The sequence below is a fragment of the Micropterus salmoides genome, unplaced genomic scaffold (assembly GCF_014851395.1).
Source record: "Micropterus salmoides isolate LMB-PRFRI ecotype aquatic unplaced genomic scaffold, ASM1485139v1 Ms_hic_scaffold_1, whole genome shotgun sequence".
NCBI lineage: Eukaryota > Metazoa > Chordata > Actinopteri > Centrarchiformes > Centrarchidae > Micropterus > Micropterus salmoides.
Window position 1 is genome coordinate 52,549,349 of NW_024040040.1, and position 24,140 is coordinate 52,573,488.

At 41.5% G+C, this 24,140-nt stretch overlaps 2 protein-coding genes and 1 pseudogene across 2 annotated transcripts; 2 read left to right on the forward strand and 1 right to left on the reverse strand.

The window, feature by feature from the left end:
* LOC119896614 overlaps positions 1-24,140 on the reverse strand; it is an 858,889-nt pseudogene that overhangs the window by 742,243 nt on the left and 92,506 nt on the right.
* mynn (myoneurin) lies at positions 7,945-16,960 on the forward strand. Its single transcript, XM_038710139.1, has 10 exons — positions 7,945-8,020; positions 8,559-8,612; positions 8,749-8,771; positions 9,516-9,789; positions 9,878-10,815; positions 12,261-12,420; positions 12,857-13,035; positions 13,133-13,225; positions 14,457-14,582; positions 14,698-16,960. Exons 4-10 carry the CDS (start codon positions 9,524-9,526, stop codon positions 15,075-15,077), a joined length of 2,142 nt encoding a protein of 713 aa, XP_038566067.1. The 5' UTR covers positions 7,945-8,020; positions 8,559-8,612; positions 8,749-8,771; positions 9,516-9,523; the 3' UTR covers positions 15,078-16,960.
* On the forward strand, positions 17,911-23,952 carry lrrc34 (leucine rich repeat containing 34). The gene is made up of 10 exons (XM_038710181.1): positions 17,911-18,035; positions 19,714-19,826; positions 19,902-19,966; positions 20,110-20,196; positions 21,054-21,182; positions 21,385-21,480; positions 21,571-21,725; positions 21,851-22,006; positions 22,993-23,119; positions 23,209-23,952. The coding sequence occupies exons 1-10, from the start codon at positions 17,935-17,937 to the stop codon at positions 23,470-23,472; spliced, it is 1,293 nt and encodes a 430-aa protein (XP_038566109.1). The 5' UTR covers positions 17,911-17,934; the 3' UTR covers positions 23,473-23,952.

Here is a 24,140-nt window from a genome sequence, read left to right on the forward strand (position 1 = left end):
ACTGATGATGATGTGTTTTGAACAGAAAAAGGAAGAAGAACAGACAAGGAGCTGTGAAACCACCTTGTGGTAAGTTGACAGGTGCGTCTCATAAAATTAGAATATCGTGGAAAAGTTCATTTATTTCTATAATTTTATTCAAAAAGTAAAACTTTCGTATATTATAGATTCATTACACACAAAGTGAAATATTTCAGGCCTTTTTTTTTGTTTTAATCTTGATAATTACGTTTTGGGCTGGCTGTTCAGAGTGCAATTATATTCATGGAAAGAAGAGTCTTACCTGGTCTAAGGAGGAAAAGAACTGGACCGTTGTTCAGTGGTTCATAGTCCTCTTTTTGGATGAAAGTAAATTTAACATTTCATTTGGAAATCAAGGTCCCAGAGTCAGCGGACGAGTGGAGAAGCACAGAATTCAAGTCCAGTGTGAAGTTTCCATAGTCGGTGAGGATTTGTAGTGTCGTGTCATCTGCTGTTGTTGGTCCATTGTGTTTTATCACATCAGTGCAGAGTCTACCTGGAGATTTTAGAGCACTTCATGCTTCCATCTGCTGACAAGCTTTATGAAGAAGCTGATTTCTCTGTTGTTAAGAGGATAATGAGAGACGAGCTGAAGGCTGCTATCAAAGCAACCTGGGCTTCCAGTGGTTCCACAGGCTGATGCCCTCTGTGCCACGCTGCATTGATGAAGTAATTAATGCTAAAGGAGCCCTGACCAAATACGACATAACTTAACCAGAACTTTTGAGAAGGCCGATATTTCTGTATTATACATTATTTTTTCTAATATTCTGTTTTGAGAGATGGATTATTTATGAAGATTCTCAGTCATCCAGGTCAAAGTTCTCCAACAAAGGTTAAAATCAAGGGCAGCTGGACTTGGTTGAAGACACTGGAAGACGTTTCGTCCCTCATCCAAAGGACTTCTTCAGTTCTGACTGACTGGCAGGGAAACTCAGCTATTTAACCTCAGTGGAGTCGTTATCCCGGGTCATCGATACCGACCTGTCCTCTTTAATGTGTACAGCGCAGTCCAGGAAGGCCAAACTGTTGTTGTGAACATCTTCTCGTGTGAACTTGATGTTACTGTCCACAGAGTTGATGTGTTCTGTGAAGGCTTGCACTTCCTGGCTTTTAATTTTGACCCAGGTGTCGTCCACATATCTGTACCAGTGGCTCGGTGCTGTTCCTCTGAAGGAGTTGAGGGCTTTATTCTCCACTTCTTCCATGTAGATGTTGGCCACAATCGGGGATACCGGTGAGCCCATGGCACAGCCATGCTTCTGTCTGTAGAATCCACCGTTGTACTGGAAATAGGTGGTGTTTAGACAGAGGTCGAGTAATTTGCAGATTTGTTCAGGGCTGAGTCTGGTTCTGTTGTCCAGGGTGTTGTCTTGTGTTAGCCGTTTCCTAACGGTTTCTACTGCCTCTATGGTGGGGATGCAGGTGAACAAAGAAGTCACGTCACAAACGTTTACAAAGTCAATAGAGTTTTGGACGTGGTGAGGCGTGTTTCCCACCAATGGAGCTAAGATGGTGGAAATGTGTTTGGCAATGTTGTAGGTGACCGAGTTAATGCTGCTGATAATCGGCCTGAGTGGGGCTCCTTCTTTGTGTATCTTGGGTAGTCCATAAATGCAAGGAATGGCTTCTCCAGGATACAAACGGTAATATTGTTCACGGGTGATGGTGTTGTCCTTCTGTAACTGTTGTAGACATTCTATGGCCTTTTTCTTGTATCCGCTGGTTGGGTCTCGTCTCAGTGTCTCATACGTGTTTGTGTCCATTAGTAGTGTGTTGACTTTGTTCTGGTAGTCAGCTGTGTTAAGTACTACCGTGCATCTTCCTTTGTCAGCAGGTAGGATAGTGATGTTTTGATCCTTGCTCAGAGATGTCACAGCCTTCCTTTCTTGGATGGTGAGGTTGGAAGGGGGGGCCTTCGCATTAGAAAGGGCTGCAGATACCTTTAGTCTGAGCTTCTGTTTCTGTTAATTTGTTTTTCCTAATGGCCGATTCTGTGGCTGTGATGAGGTCTACTATCGGTAGTTGCTGTGGTGTAATGGCAAAGTTTAATCCTTTGGCCAGAACGTCTTTCTCTGGTTGGGTGAGTAAGTTTTTCACCCATCTGTTGTCTGTTTCAAGTGTTTTGGGGTTATTGTCCTTTCTCCTCCAAGACAATTCTCCTGTTCTGTTGGTGCAGCTCGCTCTGGACTGTAGGTTTTGGAATTTCCGGGTCTGTCTTTCTTTGCTCTTGTTGTGCTGAGATAGCTGTGCTTTCTTGATGAAGTCCATGACCTTTCCCAGTGCTGTACTGGGCAGATATGTTTCTAGTTTGTGGTGTATGTTGTCCATTTCTTTGTTCAGGGCTTCAATTGTGAAGTGTATCTGTCTCACTCTCTCGTTCAGTAGCTGGTGTTGTGCTTTCTCCAGTCTGGTCTGCATTGATGAAGTAATTAATGCTAAAGGAGCCCTGACCAAATACTACATAACTTAACCAGTATTTTAATGTACAGACGGAGTGCTGAACAATTGTGGTTCAACAGTCTGAAGATAAACAGAAAATCTAACCAAATCAAATGAAGGCTTCATGTTTGCTGCATGAATGTTGTTATTTATACTGAAGATGCATAAATGAAAGTTTGTCTTGAGTTTCACTTTGATATGTTTCATCAATTAATTCTTTTCAGGTGTTCGCAGAAAAGTCAAACCTCGAACGAATGAAGAGGAACAAAGTGTGGGAGAAGCAAATGCTTCACTCTATACTGAACCAGAGTGACTACAAGATGCAACAACCAGCTGCTGCAGAGAAATCAAGTCACATTGTGCTTCCCTGAAGTTTAACACATCCATGGAGAAATCCACGTGAGAAGCACAAAACCAAAAAAACCCTAAGCAGTTGATAGAACAAACTCAGTCCAAGCACTAAATGTATGATGTAAACTTTTATTTTGTTCTGCTATCAAATCAGCTGCTAATAACTTTGAGCGCTAGACTGCATGTGATGAGCTCACCTGCCTTAAAGAGAAACTGACCTGCCCTGCAGTCACGCGTTCCTGTCGAACTGATGTTTCTTTGTAGGCAATACTTCAAGGCTATAAATCAGGCAGTCGGTCCCTTAAGTGCCTTGGCCACAAAGAAAGTAAAAAAGTCGTCAAGATAACGTGAAAATATTAGAAAGGGCTGTTGCCTTCCTCCTTATAGCATTTTGAGCTCCTGCAGCTTCTGTTAAAGGGCCAGTGTGTAATATTTCTGAGGATCTATTGACAGAAACGCAATATAATATAGTCTCTTTTCATTCAACTAACACTGTAAATTTCCAGCTAGCTTTTATTCTTTTCACATGTTTATTTACAGCAATAACGTTGAAATGTCTATTGTAACAGGCTGTATATTAACTTATTGGGAGAAAACTGGTAGTTCAATGTAAAATCAGACGTTGAGCTCCCCCATATCGTCAAAATGGCGTGATCCTTGTTTCATTGCGAAGCTTCAACTGTTAGACAGCCGAATCAGGCTCCGCCCATCGAATATTCGACTATTCAGGGTCAGCCCTACTACATACACCGCGGGTCCTCTTACATGGAAGTCGCTACGCTGCGCCGCCATTTTTCTACAGCAGCCGACAACAAACAACGCTACAGAATGAGTTTTGTCACTATGTTGAATCTGTACAAAGAAGAACAAGAAATGTTAGTAGTATTAGTTTGTTAGGAGTAAGAAGAGAAGTGAAATTTGGACAAATGGAGGACCACAGGTATTATTTAACACGAGCCGACAGAGCGTGTCGGCCACCGCGGCTTCTCCTGCTCGCTTGCAAAGGGAGGGATGAGCGGTGACTGATGCATTCATGTGGTTTGGGAATAATCAGAATCATTTATTAAAATACTTGTTTTTAAAAAGCAGAATTTTCCCACATCAATGCAGAATCTTCATAAAAATGGTTAAAGGTGAATCTGCTGAAGTTAAGTCGAGAGAAAACTTGTTGACGTCACACACGTAGAAACATGGCCGACAACAAGGTTGATGGTTAGAAACTTTGTATATGTGCAAAATCATTGCATATACATATTTTGCAAACATGTAATATGGTTATAACGGTTAGTTTGCGGTCCATGTAGAGTGAACTAGATATCTGCGTGTTTATACGCTCTGATAATGTTAATCCAGCACATCTTTATAGTAGCGTCCATGTTGATTCCACATTCAGACTTCAGAGCACATCAACACACACTGAAGTCAGAAGAACGACTTCACATCTCAGGAAATGGGAACATCCGAGGAGCATGTGAATGCACCGTGAGCCGTCACCACTAGATGCCACTAAAACTTGCACACTAAACCTTAAGTCTGTGAGCGTTCAGGGCTTTATTAAATTAAATTCAGACAACTTTATTTATCCCTGTAGGGCAATTCAGTTTTAGCCTGCCAGTCGTATTAAACAAGACAAAGACAACAATCAATGAAGCATTCAGAAACCAGAACAAAGCAGCGAATACACAGGTCACAATACATGGACCAAGCAGTGACCATGATTCAAGAAGATAAATACATAAATGGATAATAAATACTAAGTAAATACAGAGGTTTACAATGCAAGCAGTATTTAAAAGCCTGATGGCAGAACAAATAAAATAATTTGCATATCTATTAGTTTTCCTTGGGAGGGCGAGGTAGCGCCGTCCTGAGGGCATTAAACTGAATTCCTGACTAAGAACGTGGTCAGAATGACTCATGGAGTCAAACATGGTTCCTAAGTACTTTATACGTCTCGACAGATTCAACATTTTCTTGCAGCATGTTTCTTGTTTTTACATTTTACTGAATAACTTTTCTGTGGTGAAGATGACTTGGAGATTTATTTATTTTTTAGTGTGACCAGTTACCCAGCAACACATTTGTACGTCAATTTACGTGCAGAACAGGTTTTACTATATGATAGTATTCATACTTCTATTTAAATACATGCAAATATGCTTTATGGTGCCTTTTAGGTTGTTGTTGTTTAGCATTTACTATGTGTGCTTCCATAGGAGCTGCCATTGTTGTGTGACGTCATTCAGCTGCTCCTGAAGTCGGAACTTTTTTTTTTTTTTTTCTCCGAGTTCACGAGTAGGAAATCCGACTTCAGGTGGCGTTCCATGTTGGCCTACTTTTTAAAAACTTTTGAGTTGCCCGGAACGGAGCATAACTGTCGATGATCAAGTTGCATTGTGGGTGATGTAGGCGCCTGATTTTTCCAAAGTAATTCCAGTGAGTTTGTTGGTCTTTAGCTGCAGCCAGTCAAAGACAATCAATGCATTCAAAGCAGACCTGTAATTCCAGCTTTGCCTTTGCTTCACTTTCTGCCTTTAAGTCTGGAGAAGATGAACCAGACAGGAATCAGAATCCCACAGCTGCACGGGGGACAGAGGGACAGTCGCACTTTAATGTGGTGCAGCAACCTTTATTCTTTGCACTATTTATGTTTAAAATGCTCAGGAAGAGTTTTATATATATATTTTTTTGTATTTGCCATTTGTAATAATTCTAGTTAAGTGTAGCTGCTGATTAACCGACCATTTATTTCAGGCTTGATACAAATACAGTATAAAGTTTTGTGGTATTTCTTCTGTGAGGTTTGTGTCATATTCTCTGAACTACTATTATTCGGGGAGACCGGGTATGGTTGTAACATGGGAAGATCCTCTATACATAAAACTAGGGACTTTCTTGATTTTAATATTTTACAGAGTGCCCTTTGCAGTCTGGGCTCACCAAGCCTGCACTCCAGGGTAGTTGCTGAAGCAAAAAGGGTTACAACCATACCCGGTCTCCCCTACTACTACTGTACTTTTAGTTTTGTCTAAATTAATAAATTATGTTTTATATTTTGACTTCATGGAGTTGTGCTGTTTGTCAAGGGACCCAGAAAAATAGATGATCTTTGTTTTCAGTTTCTGAGGGCGCTGCAACGCCATCAGTGCTCTTTTACTCTAGTGGTGGAAGAAGTACTACCACTCTGCAAAAGTACTCTGTTACAAGTAAAAGTTACAAACCGCAGCATTTACTTACAATTAAAGTACTGTTTGGGCAGAGTCGCCCCTCTGAGAGAGTTACATCGATGCATTGACACACAGCTGGTTGAGGTGGAGCTCATTTTTACAACATTATACACTGTTGGGTTCTTTAATCTACAACAAAATGTCACTTTATCATTTAATCATACATTTTATGTACAATCATAATCTGCAAAGTATTAAAGCTGTGTTGCAGTAAAAAAAGTACATTATAAGTATTAAGTAGCATAAAACGTAAAATACTCAAGTAAATTGCAAGTATCTTAAAATTGTACTTAAGTACTTGAGTAAATGTACATTCCACCATTTAAATATTGAAGGTGATACTAATGTGAGCAACCTTTGATATGAGTTCTTTATCTTGATCAGTCTTTTAATACTGAGAATCTACCGACTATTTCCATTGAAAGAATACAATCCAAAAACATTGAATAAGTATATTCGTGTACTGTAAATAAGTACTTTCTTTGAGTCAGTTCTTTCAATGGTGCCAAACTACTTCAGTAGCCGACATCCCAGTTCAATATTGTATTGTATAATATATACTGTATACAAGATTTTTTAAACAAAACACATGAAGAATTTATTTAAAAAAATATGTTGTTGGAAACTGCCACCTTTTTCCAGGAAAAACGCCTAAAATTACAAACCTAAAATGAATCAGGAATAACTCCTCAACCATTTGGCCTAGATGCATAATTCTGGTCTCTTTGAATATAAATCCATTTTAAATAAACATGTTTTACCATTGCAGACTAAATGGAGATGCCATGAGGAAAAATTTGATATTTTCATCCTCGCCTGGTGAAAAAGTTAAATTTTCAATGCAAAAAATCAACTGAATATCTTCCAATACACCTGAAATGCAATTGTAACTGTAAATTTGATGAAAATACACTAAAATACAACAGTTATTGTACAGTTTTGTTTTAATTATACCAGGCAAATGTCTATGTTTTGGCCACATTTACCGTTTAAACGTTGACTTTTATTGGGAGTTTTCTTTAAAACACTATTTCTGTCCATACATCCACGTTCCAAATAAGGTAAAGCTTCCACAACATTGAAATATTGATCAAAACATTGAGAAATCACTTGATTTTTGGTCTAAGTCAGCGGTTGTTTATTGTATATGTATATTGGCACGTTTGTTGTTACTTCTGTAAACAAGGGTTAGGTATATACAGACGGATCCAAGGATCCTAATACTGGGAGAACAGGTTTTGCTTTTTGTATACCAGCTTTACACATTTCTGTTAAAAGGACATCAGATCATTTATCTGTACAGACTAGAAGATGGCAATTGCAACAGCTTTACAGACGATAGAAATTAATTAAAGTTTTGCTTTTTACTGATTCGTGCTCTGCATTAATGTCTCTGTAGTCATTTCCAACTCATAGCAGGCAAAACTGAAAACAAAAGAGATTTATGAAACGCTGGACAGAACAAGACACGGGTGAGGGTAATAAGACTTATTAAAACAGTACTTAATAAACAAGCCCCCTACAGGGTAATGTGAACACTGTCAATTACAGGAATCAGAACATGTCATTCTTCACCATTTCAAGAACTAGAAACATTAAGGAGGGAAACCAGGAAGCTTGGACAGGAAGAATTGAGATTAAGGAAGCAATTCCTTTATTTGCAAGAAACTGGGTTGATCAATAGAATTTAATGAGCAGGTATAGAGACCTCTGGTCCACACTCCAACATAGTAGGTCACGGTAATGCACCTTAACGCTGCTTGCCAGTCGCTATAAAACGTAAATAAATGTTTATAAAGAAGGAAAAAAACTATTTATTAGTTTGGGTAGGGATAGTTAAATTTTGCCTCTCGCCAGTTGTCCGGGCGTGGAGGTGTTCATCTTGACCGAACAAAGCATCTTTGAGGCGACGACGGCGTCATCTCGCGAGACTTTGCCGACGTCACGGGATAATGGCTGGAGATCGCGGATATTAGAAGGTACTTTTACTGCTTTTATTTACTTTGCGCTGGATTAAAATAATGCATTTACTCCAACAAGTTTCTATAACGGACGACGTGTTTCCTCGACGCGTCGCTGAAATAAGCGTTTGTAACAGTTTGCGGCCACTTAACGGCCGACACCGCCGGTACAAACCGTCAAACCTTCGAAATAAGAGCACAATGTTTTCCGCGCTTTTTACCACTACGGGAACAGTTAGCTTCGCCTGCATGAAGTATCCGCTCTGCTGAAGCTCTTAACTGCTAACATCGCTCCGGAGGCAGCTCGCACAGCACGCAGAGTTTCCCTAAATCTGAGTGAAACGACAAACAAACAGCAGCAGTCATTGTAACCGATCTACGACACCGCGGCTAGCGTTAGCATGGCTGCGCGGCCTGCTCAGGAAGCAGGCGGGAGCTTTTATTTTCCAAAACGCTTCACCTGTCAAGCTGCTGATTCAGAGAATCTATTGATTAATGTTTACAGATTATTAAGCCATAAAACACAATCTTTTTCACTAATGTCTCTCTCCGGCAGATAAACCCACACTCTTAAGTTACAGAGGAGGTGAAGCAGACACACTAACTGAGAGTAAGTTGGTACTTTTTGTTTTGTAAATGTAAACAGTTCCTCCTGCAATATAAGTTTTGTTTTCCTGTGTCTTAAAAGCCCATGTTTTGATTTATTATTTGAATTAAATTTAAATATTCTGTTCTTTGTTTTCTAGCTCTGACATTGGATTTTCACCAGGTGAGTAAAACAAACAACCAAAACAAGCCTTATTCAACTTACAGGCTGTTTGTAAGTATTTACATTTATCCAGTCATGGTTGAATATTTCACCTGAACTGGTAGTAAAGAGTCTTAAATGAAGTACTTTAAATTGTAGTAGTGATGTATTATATTCTTATTTTCATGCCCCTCCATTGTTGTCCTAAAAAAAGTATAAAGAATAAAGTTTGCATAGTTAATTTTTCTCATTGTCAACAAATCTGATTAAATGAACAAAACCAACAGAGTGTTAGTTCGTCTCTCAACCCTGTGGAGCATTTTTTAAAGAAAATTAAACTATATATTTGTACGTTTTTTAAAGATGTATGTCTTCATACCTCGGGGCCTTCGAGCTGAGCGCCACACACAGTGTTAGATTACATTTATTCATTCAGCTGACGCTTTTATACAAAGCGACTTACAATTGCTAAGTATGTCAGAGGTCGCACGCCTCTGGAGCAACGAGGGGTTAAGTGTCTTGCTCAGGGACACGTTGGTGAACATGTCACAGAGGGGAATTGAACCCAGGTCTATAATTAAAAGTATTGTTTGCTTTTTGTAAACAGTGCAAGTTTAATGTAGAAAATCCACGCAGTTTGCACGGCTGATTAAAATATCAGAATGGAAATATTCTCAGCTGATTTGATCTTATACACAAAACTTTTCTTTATATAAACTTAACTTGAAGTTTCTGACCACTGGTGTTGATGTTGTTGTTCACCAGCTGCAGAGATGGCTCATGTCACCAATCATGGGAAGCTGCTCCTGCAGCGCCTTCATCAGCAGCGGGAGATGGACTTCTTGTGCGACGTGACCATAATGGTGCGAGACGTGGAGTTCAGAGCCCACCGCAACATCCTGGCAGCGTTCAGCAAGTACTTCTCCTCCCAGGCTGAAAAGGGTCAAGAGGTCACGACGCTGGACCCTGACAGGGTCAGCCGCTACGCTCTGGAGAAGCTTTTAGAGTTCATCTACACGGGACAGATGAACGTCAGCAGGTAAAACATGAATACAGCTAGAAAGAGAATAAATATTAAACTGAATCTTTTTTTCTTGATGACTCAAACTTGTTCTTCATGTCTTCAGCACCAGACAGGCAGCTGTGCGACGAGCGGCTGTGTTCCTGGGAATGACCGAGGCCACCAAGTATCTGGAGGAAATCCCGCACTGGTCCGAGCTGAGCGAAACGTCCCAGTCGGAGGCGGATAAAGAAGCTGGTCTCTCTCCTCGCAGCCCGGCCTCTCCCGGCAGCCCCAGCTCACCCGTTCCTCTGTCCATCGTCTCCGTCACAGGGGAGTGGCAGGACGAAGGCAAAGAGCAGGGTGACGAGGTCCGGTGTGTAACTGTGAAGGAGGGGGACAAGAGCGATGAAGAGTACAGCCCCACCACTCCGAAGAGCGTTGGAAGAGGACAGGGAAGGAAGAGAGGCAGGAAGCCGAAGAGTTTCAGTGGCGAGCAGGTGGAGGCGAGCAGCTCGGCCGACGGCGCCCCCAAAGTCCAGGCCAGCAGGGGGAGGGGGAGAGGCAGGGGGAGGGGCAGGGGGAGGGGGAGAGGTGGTGGGAACAGCGAAGTTGTGGTGCTGGAAGATTCTGACACCAGCGTGAAGGACTTCGGGGACACGTCTGCAGACTGGAGCCCCTCGCAGGAGGACGACACCCCGGCCAAGAAGCCTCGCCTGAGCAGCGGCGAGGGACGGAGAGGGCGAGGCCGGGGGAGGGGCCGAGGGAGAGGGCGAGGCAGGAGGAGGGCCGCCAAGGAGGAGGAGGAGGAGGAGGAAGAGGAGATCATGAGCTGGTCGGCGGCGGAAGATTACGTGCCGGACGAAGAGGAGGGTGAGCAGGATCCGTCAGAGATGGACGAGCTGTCGCTGTCGTGCACCGAGTGCAACAAACTGTTTAAAGACGCGAGCAGCCTGCACCGACACGAGAAGATCCACAAGGGCCTGAAGCCGTTCGTCTGCATCTTCTGCTCGAAAAACTTCAGACAGGCCACCCAGCTGAAGACTCACCTGCGCATCCACACAGGTGAGCCGAGAAACGAGTTTCAGCGCCGCTGCGGAGGGATTCAATCAATGAATCTCTTAGTTTGTGAAGATTCCCAAAGGTGGCTTGTTGAAAGGTTTTAGTTTCAGAGATCAACATTAAGTGACAAGGAAGAGTGAAAAAGTAAAAAATAAAACAGAGAAAATCAGTTGAGGAGGTGGAACCGAACAATTTCAGGATTTTTTCCTTGATTTCATTAAAACATGTTTAAAAAAACATGCAAGCACCAATGTTAACTAGAGTTTAATCAGAAATACTGTATTGATCCCTGAGGGGAATTTCTTTTGACACAATTGCTCATATTGCCTATCAAAGTATGAAGGAATAGAAATAATAATAGAAAGATGTTCTAGACGTATAACAAATATTAAAATATACAAATCTAAATATTAGGGATGCACCGAATGTTCGGCCACAGAAATGAAACGGACAGAAATCACAAAAAAGCACTTTCAGTGTTCGGCCTAATGAGTCAAAACGATTAAATTTTACTGAACAATTACTTTGACGTGTCGGCAGAGTGTAAGCATTTTAAAGTGTCTGAGACTTTATGAATTTAGCGCGAGGAGGAAACACATGTGACAACATCCCGTTTTCAAAATAAGGCGTCTATACAGGATGGAAATAAGATTAATTTAATTATCTTCACAGAAAGTATAAAACACAATATATGTGTCCATTAAAAGTAGGGTTGGGCAATAAAACAATAATGATAATTATCACAATATAATTTTCCTCAATAACAATATAATAAATGTTCAATATATCATCAATAAATATTTGGTTTAATTCATTTGAATCGCAAACAAATTGGCGCCTAATTTTTCTATTAAAATATTTATGTTGTTGAAAAAAGATAATAGTGTTTAAATGTTGTAACTCAGACTTGTGAAGTGATCCACTGTTTGACATCAAGTGTTTCAAAAGTTTGACCATCTGGTTTCTTGAATTTTCACTTAGGAGCAAAAATCTGCCTTTAAACTTGAAAGAAATAAAGATTTGACATTTATCGTGATAATTATCGAATGATATGAAATGTTTTAATCGTCCAGCCCTAATTGAAAGTAAATGGACACGTGTAATTTACTTTACCGGACCCTCTCGGGCCCCGGACCCCCCCTCCATAGTCTCTCCACATCCTGTGGGAAACACGGAGGGAAAAGCTCATTTTGACTATTTAATTCATAAAATGGTAAAAACAAAAACAAAAAAAACTGTGAATGTTTTTGTTTGGTATTAGGATTCAGTAATTTTCATTATGGTGCATCCCTACTAAGAGTATGTTTCACATTAAGTATTAAAACAGATAATGTCCGACACGAGGGAGGAGTTAAAGAGTTTGATGGCCACGGCAGCTTATCTGGATAGTTTTAGGGTGAGGTCGGCGTCCTGCTGAAACTTTCCCGTCTCTCTGTTGTTTGTCGCAGGCGAGAAGCCGTTCAGTTGCTCCGACTGTGACAAGTGTTTCGCTCAGAAGTGTCAGCTGGTCGCTCACCGCCGAATGCACCACGGGGAGGAGAAGCCTTACACCTGCGAGCGCTGCGGCTTCAAGTTCGCCACCTCGTCCAACTATAAAATACACATCAGGTACAGTTTCAGTATGAACAGCAGCAGCAGCAGCAGCAGCTCGGTTTAGAAGTTTCTACATGTCAGTTCACGTGAGCTTTAGAGGTGCTGGTAGTCTAGAGCTAGGCTAGCAGTTTCCCTCTGTTTCCAGTCTTTGTGCTAAGCTAAGCTAACCTGGGAGCTTTACAGACGTCAGAGTTGTACCGATCTTCTCATCTAACCCTCAGCAAGAAGTGTCTTTCCCAAACTGTTGAACTATTCCTCAGTATGTTTCCTCCTGTTAAAGCAAACTATACCAACTATATCTGTAAGAGAAGCTGCTTCACAGAATGAAATGACAGGAAAGCTTTTACCTCTTTGTTTATTTTGTCTCATTTTAGCATTTAGCACGTTGTCACCTTGTGTTTGGAGTCACAGTTGTTTCACAGAAACATCCGATCTCGTCTGTTCTCCGCAGACTGCACAGCGGGGAAAAGCCGTACGTCTGCGACATCTGCGGCCAGGCGTTCGCCCAGTCCAGCACGCTGACCTATCACAAGCGCCGACACACCGGGGAGAAACCGTACCAGTGCGACCTGTGCGGCATGTCGTTCTCCGTCTCCTCCTCGCTCATCGCACACGCGCGGAAACACACAGGTGAGAGAGGTTTTATTAATCCTGTGAGGAGATTCAGACTCAAAGCTGCTCTTCTGTCAGACTCCTGAACATATTGCTGTGTGTTTGTTTGTTTCAGGAGAGACTCCGTACAAATGTACACAGACGCAATGTGACGCAAGTTTCGTGACGTCGTCCGAACTGAAGAAACACATGAGGCGACTTCACCCGGGTGAGTTTCCCTGATCCCTCGTCAGGAGTTTGCTTACAGCAGTAGAACTGAAAGGATAAATCACAGCACGCAGATAAAACAGAGGGGGGTTCGTACCCCCGGGATTTATGGGATGTTTCTTTGATGATGAGAGGAAGGAGGTCGTAAACACAGCTGGAGGTGAACAGGAAGTCATCCTCTAGACCCTCGTGTTGATACCAAAATGATAAATGAGAGTAAACAAAACAACATGTTGGAGGTTCTAGCAGGATGTTCAGAGTCTGATGTGACTTTTTAACTTTGAACAAAATATAAAAATGTGTCTCCTGTCGAGCCGCACGTGTTACTGTTTATTACTGTAGTTTGAATACAGGGAATCTAATTATTTAAAAACTATCATGACTCCGGTTTGTACAAGAAAATGTGAGCAGCAGTTTACTTTTGTCTGAAGCTCCAGACTGTTTACACTGGTGCACCTGTTTCACAAGCATTTTAAGCGTTTCCTCTTTTTTTATTTTTTTATTTTTATTTTTTTTTGTCAGTTGCCGTACGCCTTGTTCATTTCTGAACACGTTATGGAAATGATTGTAAAGGAGAATAAAGCTGCAGACAAACGTTTTTCTTTTAGAATAAGGAAGCTCTTCTTTGGCTGAATTATAAGCAGCGTGACAAACGTCGCAGGACGGGAGGCTGATCTGCTGTCACGGCTCAGGATGTTTTGTGTTTTTTGAATGTTTTAATTTGGTCAAAAGCGCCGTTAACTGTTAGGATTTTATATTCTTATCGATACTCCTTATTGGTTCGGTTCTTCATCAAAACTCTTCTCAGTTCTTTTTCATTACCAAGTTAATGCTTTTTAAGAAAAGAATAAATCAGGTGAGAATGGAACTAAATGTTTTCCAGAGCAGCAACAGTAAAGTCACTTTATATCTGAGATGTCATTAAACTAAATCCTGTCCTGTGCCACTGTTTTGTCTCAGACTGCAGCTTTAACCATTTAGCTGCAGGGCGCCGTTAATACCGGGTATCAGTAAGCTACCCGTCCCTGCTGCACACCCAGCTGGTGCATCAGTGTGACCAATGAAAATGTTTGTGGTCGCTCCCTGGAGCCCTGTTTAGACCAACGAACGCAGAGCGACTTGAAACTGGACTTTTCTCTAAATGTCCGCCGACAAAGTTCCTCCTCGGCGATGTGAGGAGGTGACGGGAGGTTTTAAATGTCGCTCACACTTTGTGCTGTCTGTGTGCGCAGACGGGAACACCGGCGTGCAGTGTCTGCTGTGTGGAAACCGGTTCGCCAGCGTGAAGAACATGATCAAACACCAGGAGAAGGCTCACGCCGACGAAGTGCGGCAACACAAGGAGCGAGCACGAGCAGGTGAGCAGAGGCGTTTTGACCTTCAGGCTGGAAACCGTTGAAGCCGCCATGTTGATTTGTTTTACGGTACATTGATGTTTCTCATGTTAAAACTTCCTGTTTTGTGTGTGAGCAGTCGTCCTCCTGGCGTCCAGTCATCCCGTGGCGTTTGTCCAGAGCAAACTCACGCAGGAAAACAAAGGTATGGCTTCCATCCCCGAAGGCGAGCCACCCAACCCCGAGCCGGCCACCCCCAACCCCAAAGCCACAGCGCCCGCCGCAGACGGCGACACCGCTGAAATCATCGAAACCACCATCCAGAGCCCCGCCCCGCCCGTCGACGCCCCCGCCGAACAGGTGACCTTCGAACCCGACCAGGAGCAGACCATCAACTCGGACACCCTCCACGCTCTGGTGGAGCAGCTGCGGCCGCCGCCCTCGCCCGCCCAGAGCCTGGAGCAGATCGTCATCATCAGGACGGTGGACAACGGCGAGCACAACCCTCCTCAGCAGTGAGGCCCGAGCCGCAGTCGGCGCTCCGGCTTACAGCTACGGAAAATACACATCAGTGGACGTTTGGTCGTCTGTGAGCGAAATCTGTTAAATCATTTCGTAGTTTTATCCATTATTTATATCGGTAATAAGAACATTTACTAACCAGGAGCTGAGATCAATCCAGTCAGATGATCAGACAGCAAACCCGCTGCTCAGGAGGTGAAAGTTAAACCTGTAAACATCCGACACGACTGCCAGATTCAGCTTTGACCTCCCAACTAACTGATGTTGTGTGTCGACAGTTTTCCTTCGCGCTGAGGGATTAATACCAACATCTCCCGCGCTCACTGTCAGTTCGTGCTTTAGATCGTCCGGGTGGTTTACGATCCGTCTGATTGTCTGACTGTTCGTGTGTGTGTGTGACTCTTTTACTACTGCAGGAATTTAAAACTTGACTTCATCTGCCGTAGCTCCTGGCTGCTCGAGTGTCCGTAGACGTGGCGTGTTAACCATCGGGAGGGGGTGGAACTCGTCGTAGGAAGCGATTCACGTCAGTCAAACACAAATTTCGAGGCTGCTGCTGCGGCAACCTGTGCGCAGAACATCCGTTCAAACTAGGGACGCACCGATCCGAGTCTTTCAGTCCTGGTCCAGATACCTGGACTGATGCTGAGTACTGATCCGATACCAGCGTGAAACTGTGAGGACGAGACTGGGAAGCATTTTGTTATGTGGAAGGAAACATCAGGCACGACTTAAAGCTTCCTAACTTTCTAAAACAAAATGCTAAGTTAGCTTCTCTAGCAAAGTGTTCCAGTCTGGGCTGGCGAGTTCGGTTTTGAAAAGATCGACCTCTTGTCACTGATATCCAGCTATTTGAGTCGGTATCGGCTCGATATCTGTATCAGTGCATCTCTAATTCACTGATGCAGCTAAACAGCAGTGATGATTTTACCTTGTGTCTGACGTTGGTAGGGATGCACTGATCCAGCACGCTGAAGACCGGGACAATAGAAACCTCTTGTCATTGAGATGTCATTAAAGTAAATCTAGTAGCAGTTAGAATCATTTATGGCCTCAGACTAAACGTTTTACTGCCACGGCGTCGCTGTAGGCGTCGCCTACAAGTTGCTGACATTTACAGGTTACGTCCCTCAAACTGCAAAGGCATCAGCTGATTTTTAGGGATCAGAAGAAGTCTGATCAGCGCTTCACTAAACTTCGACCAGAAGAGACAAATGTCCTTAAATACGCGTCTTCATTTAGAGTCCGTGTGTCTTTTCATCGGTCGGCTCACTCTGAATATAGTGCGCAGGTGCGTCGCACGCATTTTGCTAATGAGTTTCAAACTTCACCAGCTGCTTAAATTCACCTATTTTACCAAAAACACTCGAGACGAATCTTTCGTCTGAGGCTGAAGCTACTTTTTGGATGAGAAATCAATGTGTCAGACCTGGATGTGGATTTAAAAAGAAAAACAGCCAGTACAACTCTTGTTTTAATAGATAATGTAGTTAATAGGAGGCTTGTTGAGATTTAATTGATCATAAACGATGTGATGGTGGCTTTATTAATGTGAACAGCCCTGTTAATGAAAACAAAGGTTTCTGTTTCTGTGTAATATAGTTCATTTTTTAAAGCCGCTGTTTTAGGTCTTAGCATTAATGTGTTTGTGCTTCAAGTAAAAAAAAACACTGCATTATATTCAGTATTTTTACCAACTTGAAAGTTTTTTTTTTTTTTCTGTTTCATGCTTCTTTTATTGTCTTTCTTTGTTTTTTATTTTGGACATACATAACATCTGTGTTACTTGTACAGAAATGTGAATTACATATACAAGTTCGCTCCTGTATAAAACGTGTACGACAGTAAAAATAAAAATTAAAGACAAAAAGGGACAATCAGATGTGCGTTCGTCTCGGTGACTGTTGAGATATAAACAATTATTAGTTCTTTCAGTATCTATTTTATGTCACTTAGTTTTCTGCACACTGTTTGGAAAACATTTAGAAGCAGATTCATTTTGCACATTAATATCTGTTTAAAGATTAAGATGAGGTTTGTCAAACAGCAGCAGAATTAAAAGATGCTGAAGGTGTATCTACATGTTGAAAGTCATAATAATGAAGGAAAACTTTATTTGTACGTTCAGTTTCAGCTGTTTCACATTTTTACTTTGCCAAAATATTAAATACAAAGGAGAACAGGTAGAAGTTGACATTACATGAAACAGGGAATTAAAAATACTGTACGTTCAAACAAAATCAGGCACAATGAGTAAAAATATTTAAACAATATTAAAAATATATATATTAGGGGTTTACGTGAGACGTATTCAGTCTGAAAATACTCCACCAAAAGTCCTGCAGTCAAAACCTGCAAAAAAAGTAAAGTATGGAAGTAAAAGTGCTCGTGTTGCAGTAAAATGTTTGTCTTTTATATATCATGCTTCTGGATTAATATTCCTGCTGTAGATGTTTAAGGTTGAGCTCATTTTAACTCCTTTTATATCCTGTTGGGTAGTTTAATCTGCAGCAATGCATCATGGTCTATAGGATCATTTTCCAGCTGATCCAAAGTGGCTTTAAATTAAGTTTTAAATATTATTTAGCTGAAGGAGGATTTTCTAAACCATAAGGAAACTCTTCAGTCCTTATTGCAAATTTACAATTTATCATTATTATATTATAGAAGTATAACATTTCAAATATATAACTGGCAGTATAGTTAGTATTAAGTACATTGTTATTATTGTGTTAAATTACTAAGATTATATTAATTAATCTTCTGTTAAGTTTCTTGTTTACTCTTTTGTGCCTCCGGAGTCGCCGTCCTCCTCCCGTGTTGCCATAGTAACCCAAACTCTCCGGCGGGGAAGATGTCCGGTGAAAAGTTCAATTTCGCTGCTGTCTGCGCAGAAAATCAGATAGAAATAAACCCTCACATCTTACAAGCCTTAGAGGAGACGACGGGGACGGAGTAAGTGTCCAAATGTGACGGAAAATGAAAAGTTAACAACCATTTTAGCTAAAAGCGAACGGGTGTTGCCTTCAGGTGCTGCTGACTGAAATCAGAAAACTCCAACTTTCAAAAAGCGGTGGTGGAAAGTGACTATTTTTATACTGCTAAATGTTCTTCTACTGACTTTTTACTCTACTCTATTTATTTGACGGCTATAGTTTTTTATTTTACCAGGGCTGCCAGCTTTTCACTGTAGTTTGGAGGGATTCAGTGTTGCTCAGGTCTGCTGTGACAGAATGTTGTTTAAAAAAAAGTTCAGCTGCCAAACTCACCATTTAAAATCATGTATAGATGAAAAGCTAAATCAATAATCATGGTCACTGATGAATAAGTAGCCTATGATCAGCATACTTGCCATCCTCCAAACATCAGAGCCTAAATCAGGAGACCAAATCCTAACCTGGTGTTTGGGAATGTGTCCTCCAGAAATTGTTGTCATTGTAGTTAATTTATGGAGGAGTTTTGTTGTTGAAATACAGCAGTGTAAGTGTTGCTTCAATGTTCTTGGGGACACATTAAATGGGGGGTATATATTTTGAGCATTAATCATTAATCCTGCATCAATTTCTGCTTCAATTTATGGTGAAAACATCTTTATGTACATAGAAGAAAGCTTCGGGCGGTAGGTAACAATTCAAACAGAGTATAAGTCAGTTCAGGTCTCAGACATTCTGTGCTGCTTTCAGATCTGTTTCTCCTGTAGATCAATTTTTGTAATGTAACCTCATCCCTGCTTCCTTCCTCTTTTGTTTCTCTTGTTTGGGGAAGTAACCTCATTAAATGTGCATGTGGCACCTTTTCACCTCCATAATAAATTCATTTTAATTCAGTTAGAAACTCCTGGACTCGAATAGCTCCTGCGTTTCAGAGTTTTCAAAACTTTCTGCACGTTCAGAATCCCCCTCACATACCTGTGTTCTCTCACATGTCCAGAAAGAAGTCATAATATTACCAGAATAACATCATTTATAGAGAAGTCTACCTGCCCATTACTCTGCTGTGCGTTGTGTTATTGCCCTGCTGTTATTGCAGAATCCCCTTTAGACCAAATGACCGACCCAGAACCCGTTTGGGACTGTACTGCATGAGACAAGGAGGTGGAAACTAACTTAAAACTCTTGTGATCAGGCAGAAAACTCACCACAAATCCACACAAACGTTTGAATAATCTTACGTGTAGTGTCGCAGGAACATGATCCTTCTTACATTTAAGTCTGATTTTACATACAAAACACGATAAACAAAATATTAAATGTCGCATTGTTAAAACTTAAACTACCCAGAAGTTAATAAAGTAGTTAAAATTTTCTGAACTCCGACCAACGACAACAATAAACTGCTACTACTACATGCAGCTGTTATTATCTTCTTTTATGGTTATTTTAGTTTTTTTTAGCACTTTGTACAAATAAATTACTAAAAACATGGATCACATACCTGGTTCTACTTTTTGTCTGGACTACTAAATTTTGAAAATAAAACCACAGAATCAACTTTTTGTTACACAATGTATTTGTATATTTCCACCCAAAGGCGTGTAAATCTAACGTGCAACGAAGACTTTATGCAGAGCACCTGAAGGCAGCATGTGAAGTTAATTACATTTAGTTGTTGTTGTTGTTGTTGTGTTTGGCAGGAATGTCACCTTAAAACTTTCTGGAAACAACCGACTGAGACGAGTTCAGCGACTTGATGACAAAGACGCTCTCGCTCTCTCAGAATGTCTGAGACACGTGAAGTGTGTGACAGGTGAGCGGTCAGGTTCAGGTGAACACCTCAACTAGCACATCTATGAATTTTCAAAACATTTTCCTTTATCAACAGGTCTGGATGTCGGGTACAATAACATAACAGATGAAGGCGTTGGACACCTGGCTGACCTCTTACAGGTAACAAGTATCGAGGGGGATATTGTTAATTGATCAACAGGAGAAGAAAAACATCTTCTCTCTACTCCACGTGGTGTTTATTTCCTTTTTTAATTGGTGTTCCCGTCGTCGTTTATGTTTATCTTTCTGTCTTCACTGAGCAGGACGACGGCTCAGCTCTGCACTCTCTGGACCTGATGTTCAACGACATCCAGACGGACGGAGCTGAAGTTCTCGCCAAGAGCCTGCAGGTTCAAATCCATCTGCGTCTCTCTCACGCACACACACAGTCCTACTTAGTTATACTCACTGTCAACAAATCCCCAGAAACCAACAGCATGTCAGTCCGTTTCTCAGTACTTCCTGACTTCCTGTCTGTGGCTCTCAGCTCGGAGCACATTGGCTCCTACAGAAGATGTAAATCTTTAAAGGACACAAGATAAATATATGGTTTAAGTGTGAAACAGCTGCTCGCTGTAGTTTCTATCAAACAAAGGAGGAAATGTGTGCGTTTGTGGGGGATTATTTTCAGCGGCGGATGAATCCACATGTGCTCCTGTATGTGGCTCCTGTGTGTGTTCATGGGTGATGAATGAACATGTTTATTGACAATAACTCCAGTAACATTTCACATTTATACTTTTTTTTATGTATTTATTTATTTTTATTAATTAACTAATTTTTTTGTCTATTAATACACACACACGTTTATGGTTATATCTATTTACTTTATAAAAAATTTTAATAAATTAATATAATAACACAAACACGTTGTTCTTTCATTTATTTAGTTTATTAAAATCTTTTATATATTTAAAAATTTTTAACAAACACACACGCTCTTTTATTTATTTACTTTTATTTTTAATATTTATTTTTACAGAATTTTTATATTTTATATATTTTTTATTATTATTATTTTATTTTTTATTAACACACACAAACACAACTTTTACTGTTTTATGTATGAAATTAATTGTTCTTATGTAATTTAAATGTAGCTTTGGCAACATTGTTGTTATACATTCATGCTAATAAAGCTGATTTGAATTGATTTGAAGAGTCAGAAAGTAATGATCTCTCTCTCTCTCTCTCTCTCTCTCTGCAGGGCAACAGCACCTTGCTGTGTCTCAGACTGTCAGGTAATAAGATCGAGAACAGAGGAGCCATGCACCTGGCCAGCATGCTGCAGGTGAACAACACCCTGAAGGAGCTGGAGGTGGCCGACTGCGACCTGGTAAACACACACACCTACTGCTCATCACGCTGGTTCCTGAAATTGCAGATGTACTACTGTTTGACTTGCAACTGAACAATAACCTCTAACAGTTATCCTTATCATATATTAATATTTCTTTGATTTTATATTCATGACGTGTAGTAATGTGCAGTATTTCAAACATCCAATCAGAAGTCTTCCTCTGCCTCTGGCCCTGCAGGCCACTCAGAGCGTGATAGCGTTTGCCATCGTGTTGAAAAGCAACAAGACTCTTCGCTCTGTTGACATCAGCCGGCCGCTGCTCTTCAGCCACCAGGTACGATACACGGACCAAATTAGTCCTGAGTTTCTGTCCCAGCAGACAGGACGTGTGACTCGGACCTGAAGCCCTCTGTCGCTCTCTCAGGACGAGTGGGCGGTGCACTTCTCTGAGATGCTGGCTGTGAACTGCAGCCTGGTGGAGCTCCACCTGGGGAAGATGGGCATGACCGACACCGGGATGGAGAGGCTGACTGAAGGCCTGCGGCTCAACCGCAGCCTGCGCTACCTGGACCTGCGCTGGTAGGAACAAAAACTCCTGCACCTTTAGTCTGGAGGTTCCTTCTTTAAATCCCTCTGATCCTCTGGAAATATGACTCTCACTGACGACTGTCACTTCCTCTTCTTCGTGTCTTTGTTGTCCGTAGTAACCGCGTGACCCGTGACGGCGCGCGTCATCTAGCTGAGGTGCTGAAGCACAACCCGACTCTGGAGATCGTAGATCTGTCGTCCAATCGGATTGAAGATGACGGTGCTGCGTACCTGAGTGAGGTCATCGCGTGGCCAGGCGGCGCTTTGAGAGAGTGAGTCCAACACGCTCAGACAAACATCTTCACATTTCACCTTCTACATGCTCTTGTTTGTCAGAAGTGTTGGACGTTGGGCTGCCTTCGTGGTCTCTGGTTTACAATACTTATTTTGAATTTGATTACTAAATGATTTCTGTCAGAGTTCTCTGGAGCAGCTGGAAATATTTACACAAGACATCCAAACACTGTGTGTCTGTCTGTGTCATTTAGGGTTTAAGTTCTAGTATTTCCTGTTTTATTTTGGTAAACCCTTCCTCTTGTGTCTTTCTGTGCTAATGTGTTTCCTTGTGTTTCGTGGTGTATTTATATAACTTCCTGTCTTTGCTCGTCCTTTGTTTTGGCTTATGTTTTTCCTGAGTTTCCTGTTTTACTTTGTTACTTTACTCTCTTCTCGTTTCTGGTCGTTTCATTTCCCACTTGTGTGACTGTTTCCACCTGCGTCTTGTCAATCCCTCTTGATGTATATAAGTCTGTGTGTGACTCTTTGTCTGTTGCCGCTTCATCGTTGTCTACAGACTTCATGTTTCCTGATGTCCTCCCTGTGCGTTGTTGGATTTATACTTTGCTTGGACGTTGGATTTCGATCTTTGCCTGCTTCCTATTGCTACTATTCACTACTGCTTTCTTGTTTTTTTGTCCCTCTGGTTAGAATAAATCATTAAACTCCTACCTGGCTGAGCTAATTACACCATATCCACCGACTCACTTTCTTCACTCTCTGCTCTGCTGATCCTTCTTTTAAAAAAGAAATCAGCAGGCTACAGAGGTTTTGCCCATCGTGCTCCCTATTAGTTATTAGTGTTAGTGAAGCACGTTCAGTTATCTTTTCTTCTTTAGTCATTCTTTGTTTTTAACCCTTATGTGTTTTATCTTCTGTATTTTATTCTATGTATCCCTTGGAAAGTGTACCGGGTCCGTGCTGCATGGTGATTTTGCACTGTAACATTTGGACTCATTGTGAAAGTCTGTCTGTCCGTCAGGCTGTCTGTCACCAGCAACAACATCAAGACGGAGGGTCTGCTGTCCTTGGCTCGGGCTATGACAGCGAACACAACTCTGACCCACATCTACATCTGGGGAAACCACCTGGAGGAGCCAGTCTGTCAGGTAACACACACACTACACACCCTGTCGCCTGGCTCAGCTGTAGCAGATCCACCGTCTACCTTTAACTCACTGCTGCTCCCTCTCTTCAGGCCTTCAGACAGCTGATCTCCAGCGGCCGCCTGCCTCCGGAGCAGACCGATGTTAGCCCGTACGAGGTGGACGGGCAGGTGTTTCTCGCCGAGGTCTTCCACAGTTTGAGGAGACACTGGTACTGGACTAACAGCTCCGGTACAGACACATCCACCACCTCCAACACTGCAACAGACCTGTTAACAATCCGCGCCACCAGCCCCGACTCCAGCTTGCCACGACACGCCGAGAGTCAGCAGCTTCTTCACCTGCAGTCCTGCTGAAACGAATGAAATGAAACTTCTAAACACTAAACTGTTCCTAACCTGTGAGATTTGTTTTACTGAAAGTGTCCATCCTTATCTTATTTACATATAAATGTTTAATGCATAGATTCAAAGGTGCTGAAAGATTCTGAAAGTTCTCTTTAACTGCATCAGAGCTCAGATATTTTATAAAACTAATTAAATGAGCTCATGAAAGATCGCAGAGGCCAGTTAGTTCAGGGAAACTGAAAACCAGGGCTGCAACTAACAATTAATTTCACAATCGATTAATAGGTCAATAATCTTCTGGATTAATCGAGAAGTTTTTTGGTTTGGTATAAAATGTCAAAAAATGGTGAAAAATGTTGATCAGTGTTTCCCAAAGCCCAAGACGACGTCCTCAAATGTCTTATTTTGTCCACGACACAAAGATATTCACATTTAAGATCAAGTTTTGCCTTTTTTTCTTAAAACAATAAAGATGATTCGATTATCTAATAGTTTCTGATTTATTTAATAATTTACACCTAATTGTTGCAGTTCTACTGAAAAAAAAAAAATCATTCTCAGAAACTGTTATGAATTTGTAAAAGTTACTCTTGATTTGAAAACTGAAGCGGATGCGAGGTCTTCCCCAGCGGACAAAGTTCCCTTTAGTTTCTTAGAGTAAAGGTGTTTTATCTCCA

What these genes read in the sequence shown, in the direction of transcription:
- lrrc34 (XM_038710181.1), top strand. Translation starts at nt 17,935, where the DNA reads ATGTCCGGTGAAAAGTTCAATTTCGCTGCTGTCTGCGCAGAAAATCAG. An exon ending in GAGGAGACGACGGGGACGGA is followed by an intron (nt 18,036 to 19,713) that starts GTAAGTGTCCAA and finishes TGTGTTTGGCAG; the next exon opens with GAATGTCACCTTAAAACTTT. An exon ending in TTCTCGCCAAGAGCCTGCAG is followed by an intron (nt 20,197 to 21,053) that starts GTTCAAATCCAT and finishes CTCTCTCTGCAG; the next exon opens with GGCAACAGCACCTTGCTGTG.
- mynn (XM_038710139.1), top strand. Translation starts at nt 9,524, where the DNA reads ATGGCTCATGTCACCAATCATGGGAAGCTGCTCCTGCAGCGCCTTCAT. An exon ending in CATGAGGCGACTTCACCCGG is followed by an intron (nt 13,226 to 14,456) that starts GTGAGTTTCCCT and finishes CTGTGTGCGCAG; the next exon opens with ACGGGAACACCGGCGTGCAG. An exon ending in CAAGGAGCGAGCACGAGCAG is followed by an intron (nt 14,583 to 14,697) that starts GTGAGCAGAGGC and finishes GTGTGTGAGCAG; the next exon opens with TCGTCCTCCTGGCGTCCAGT.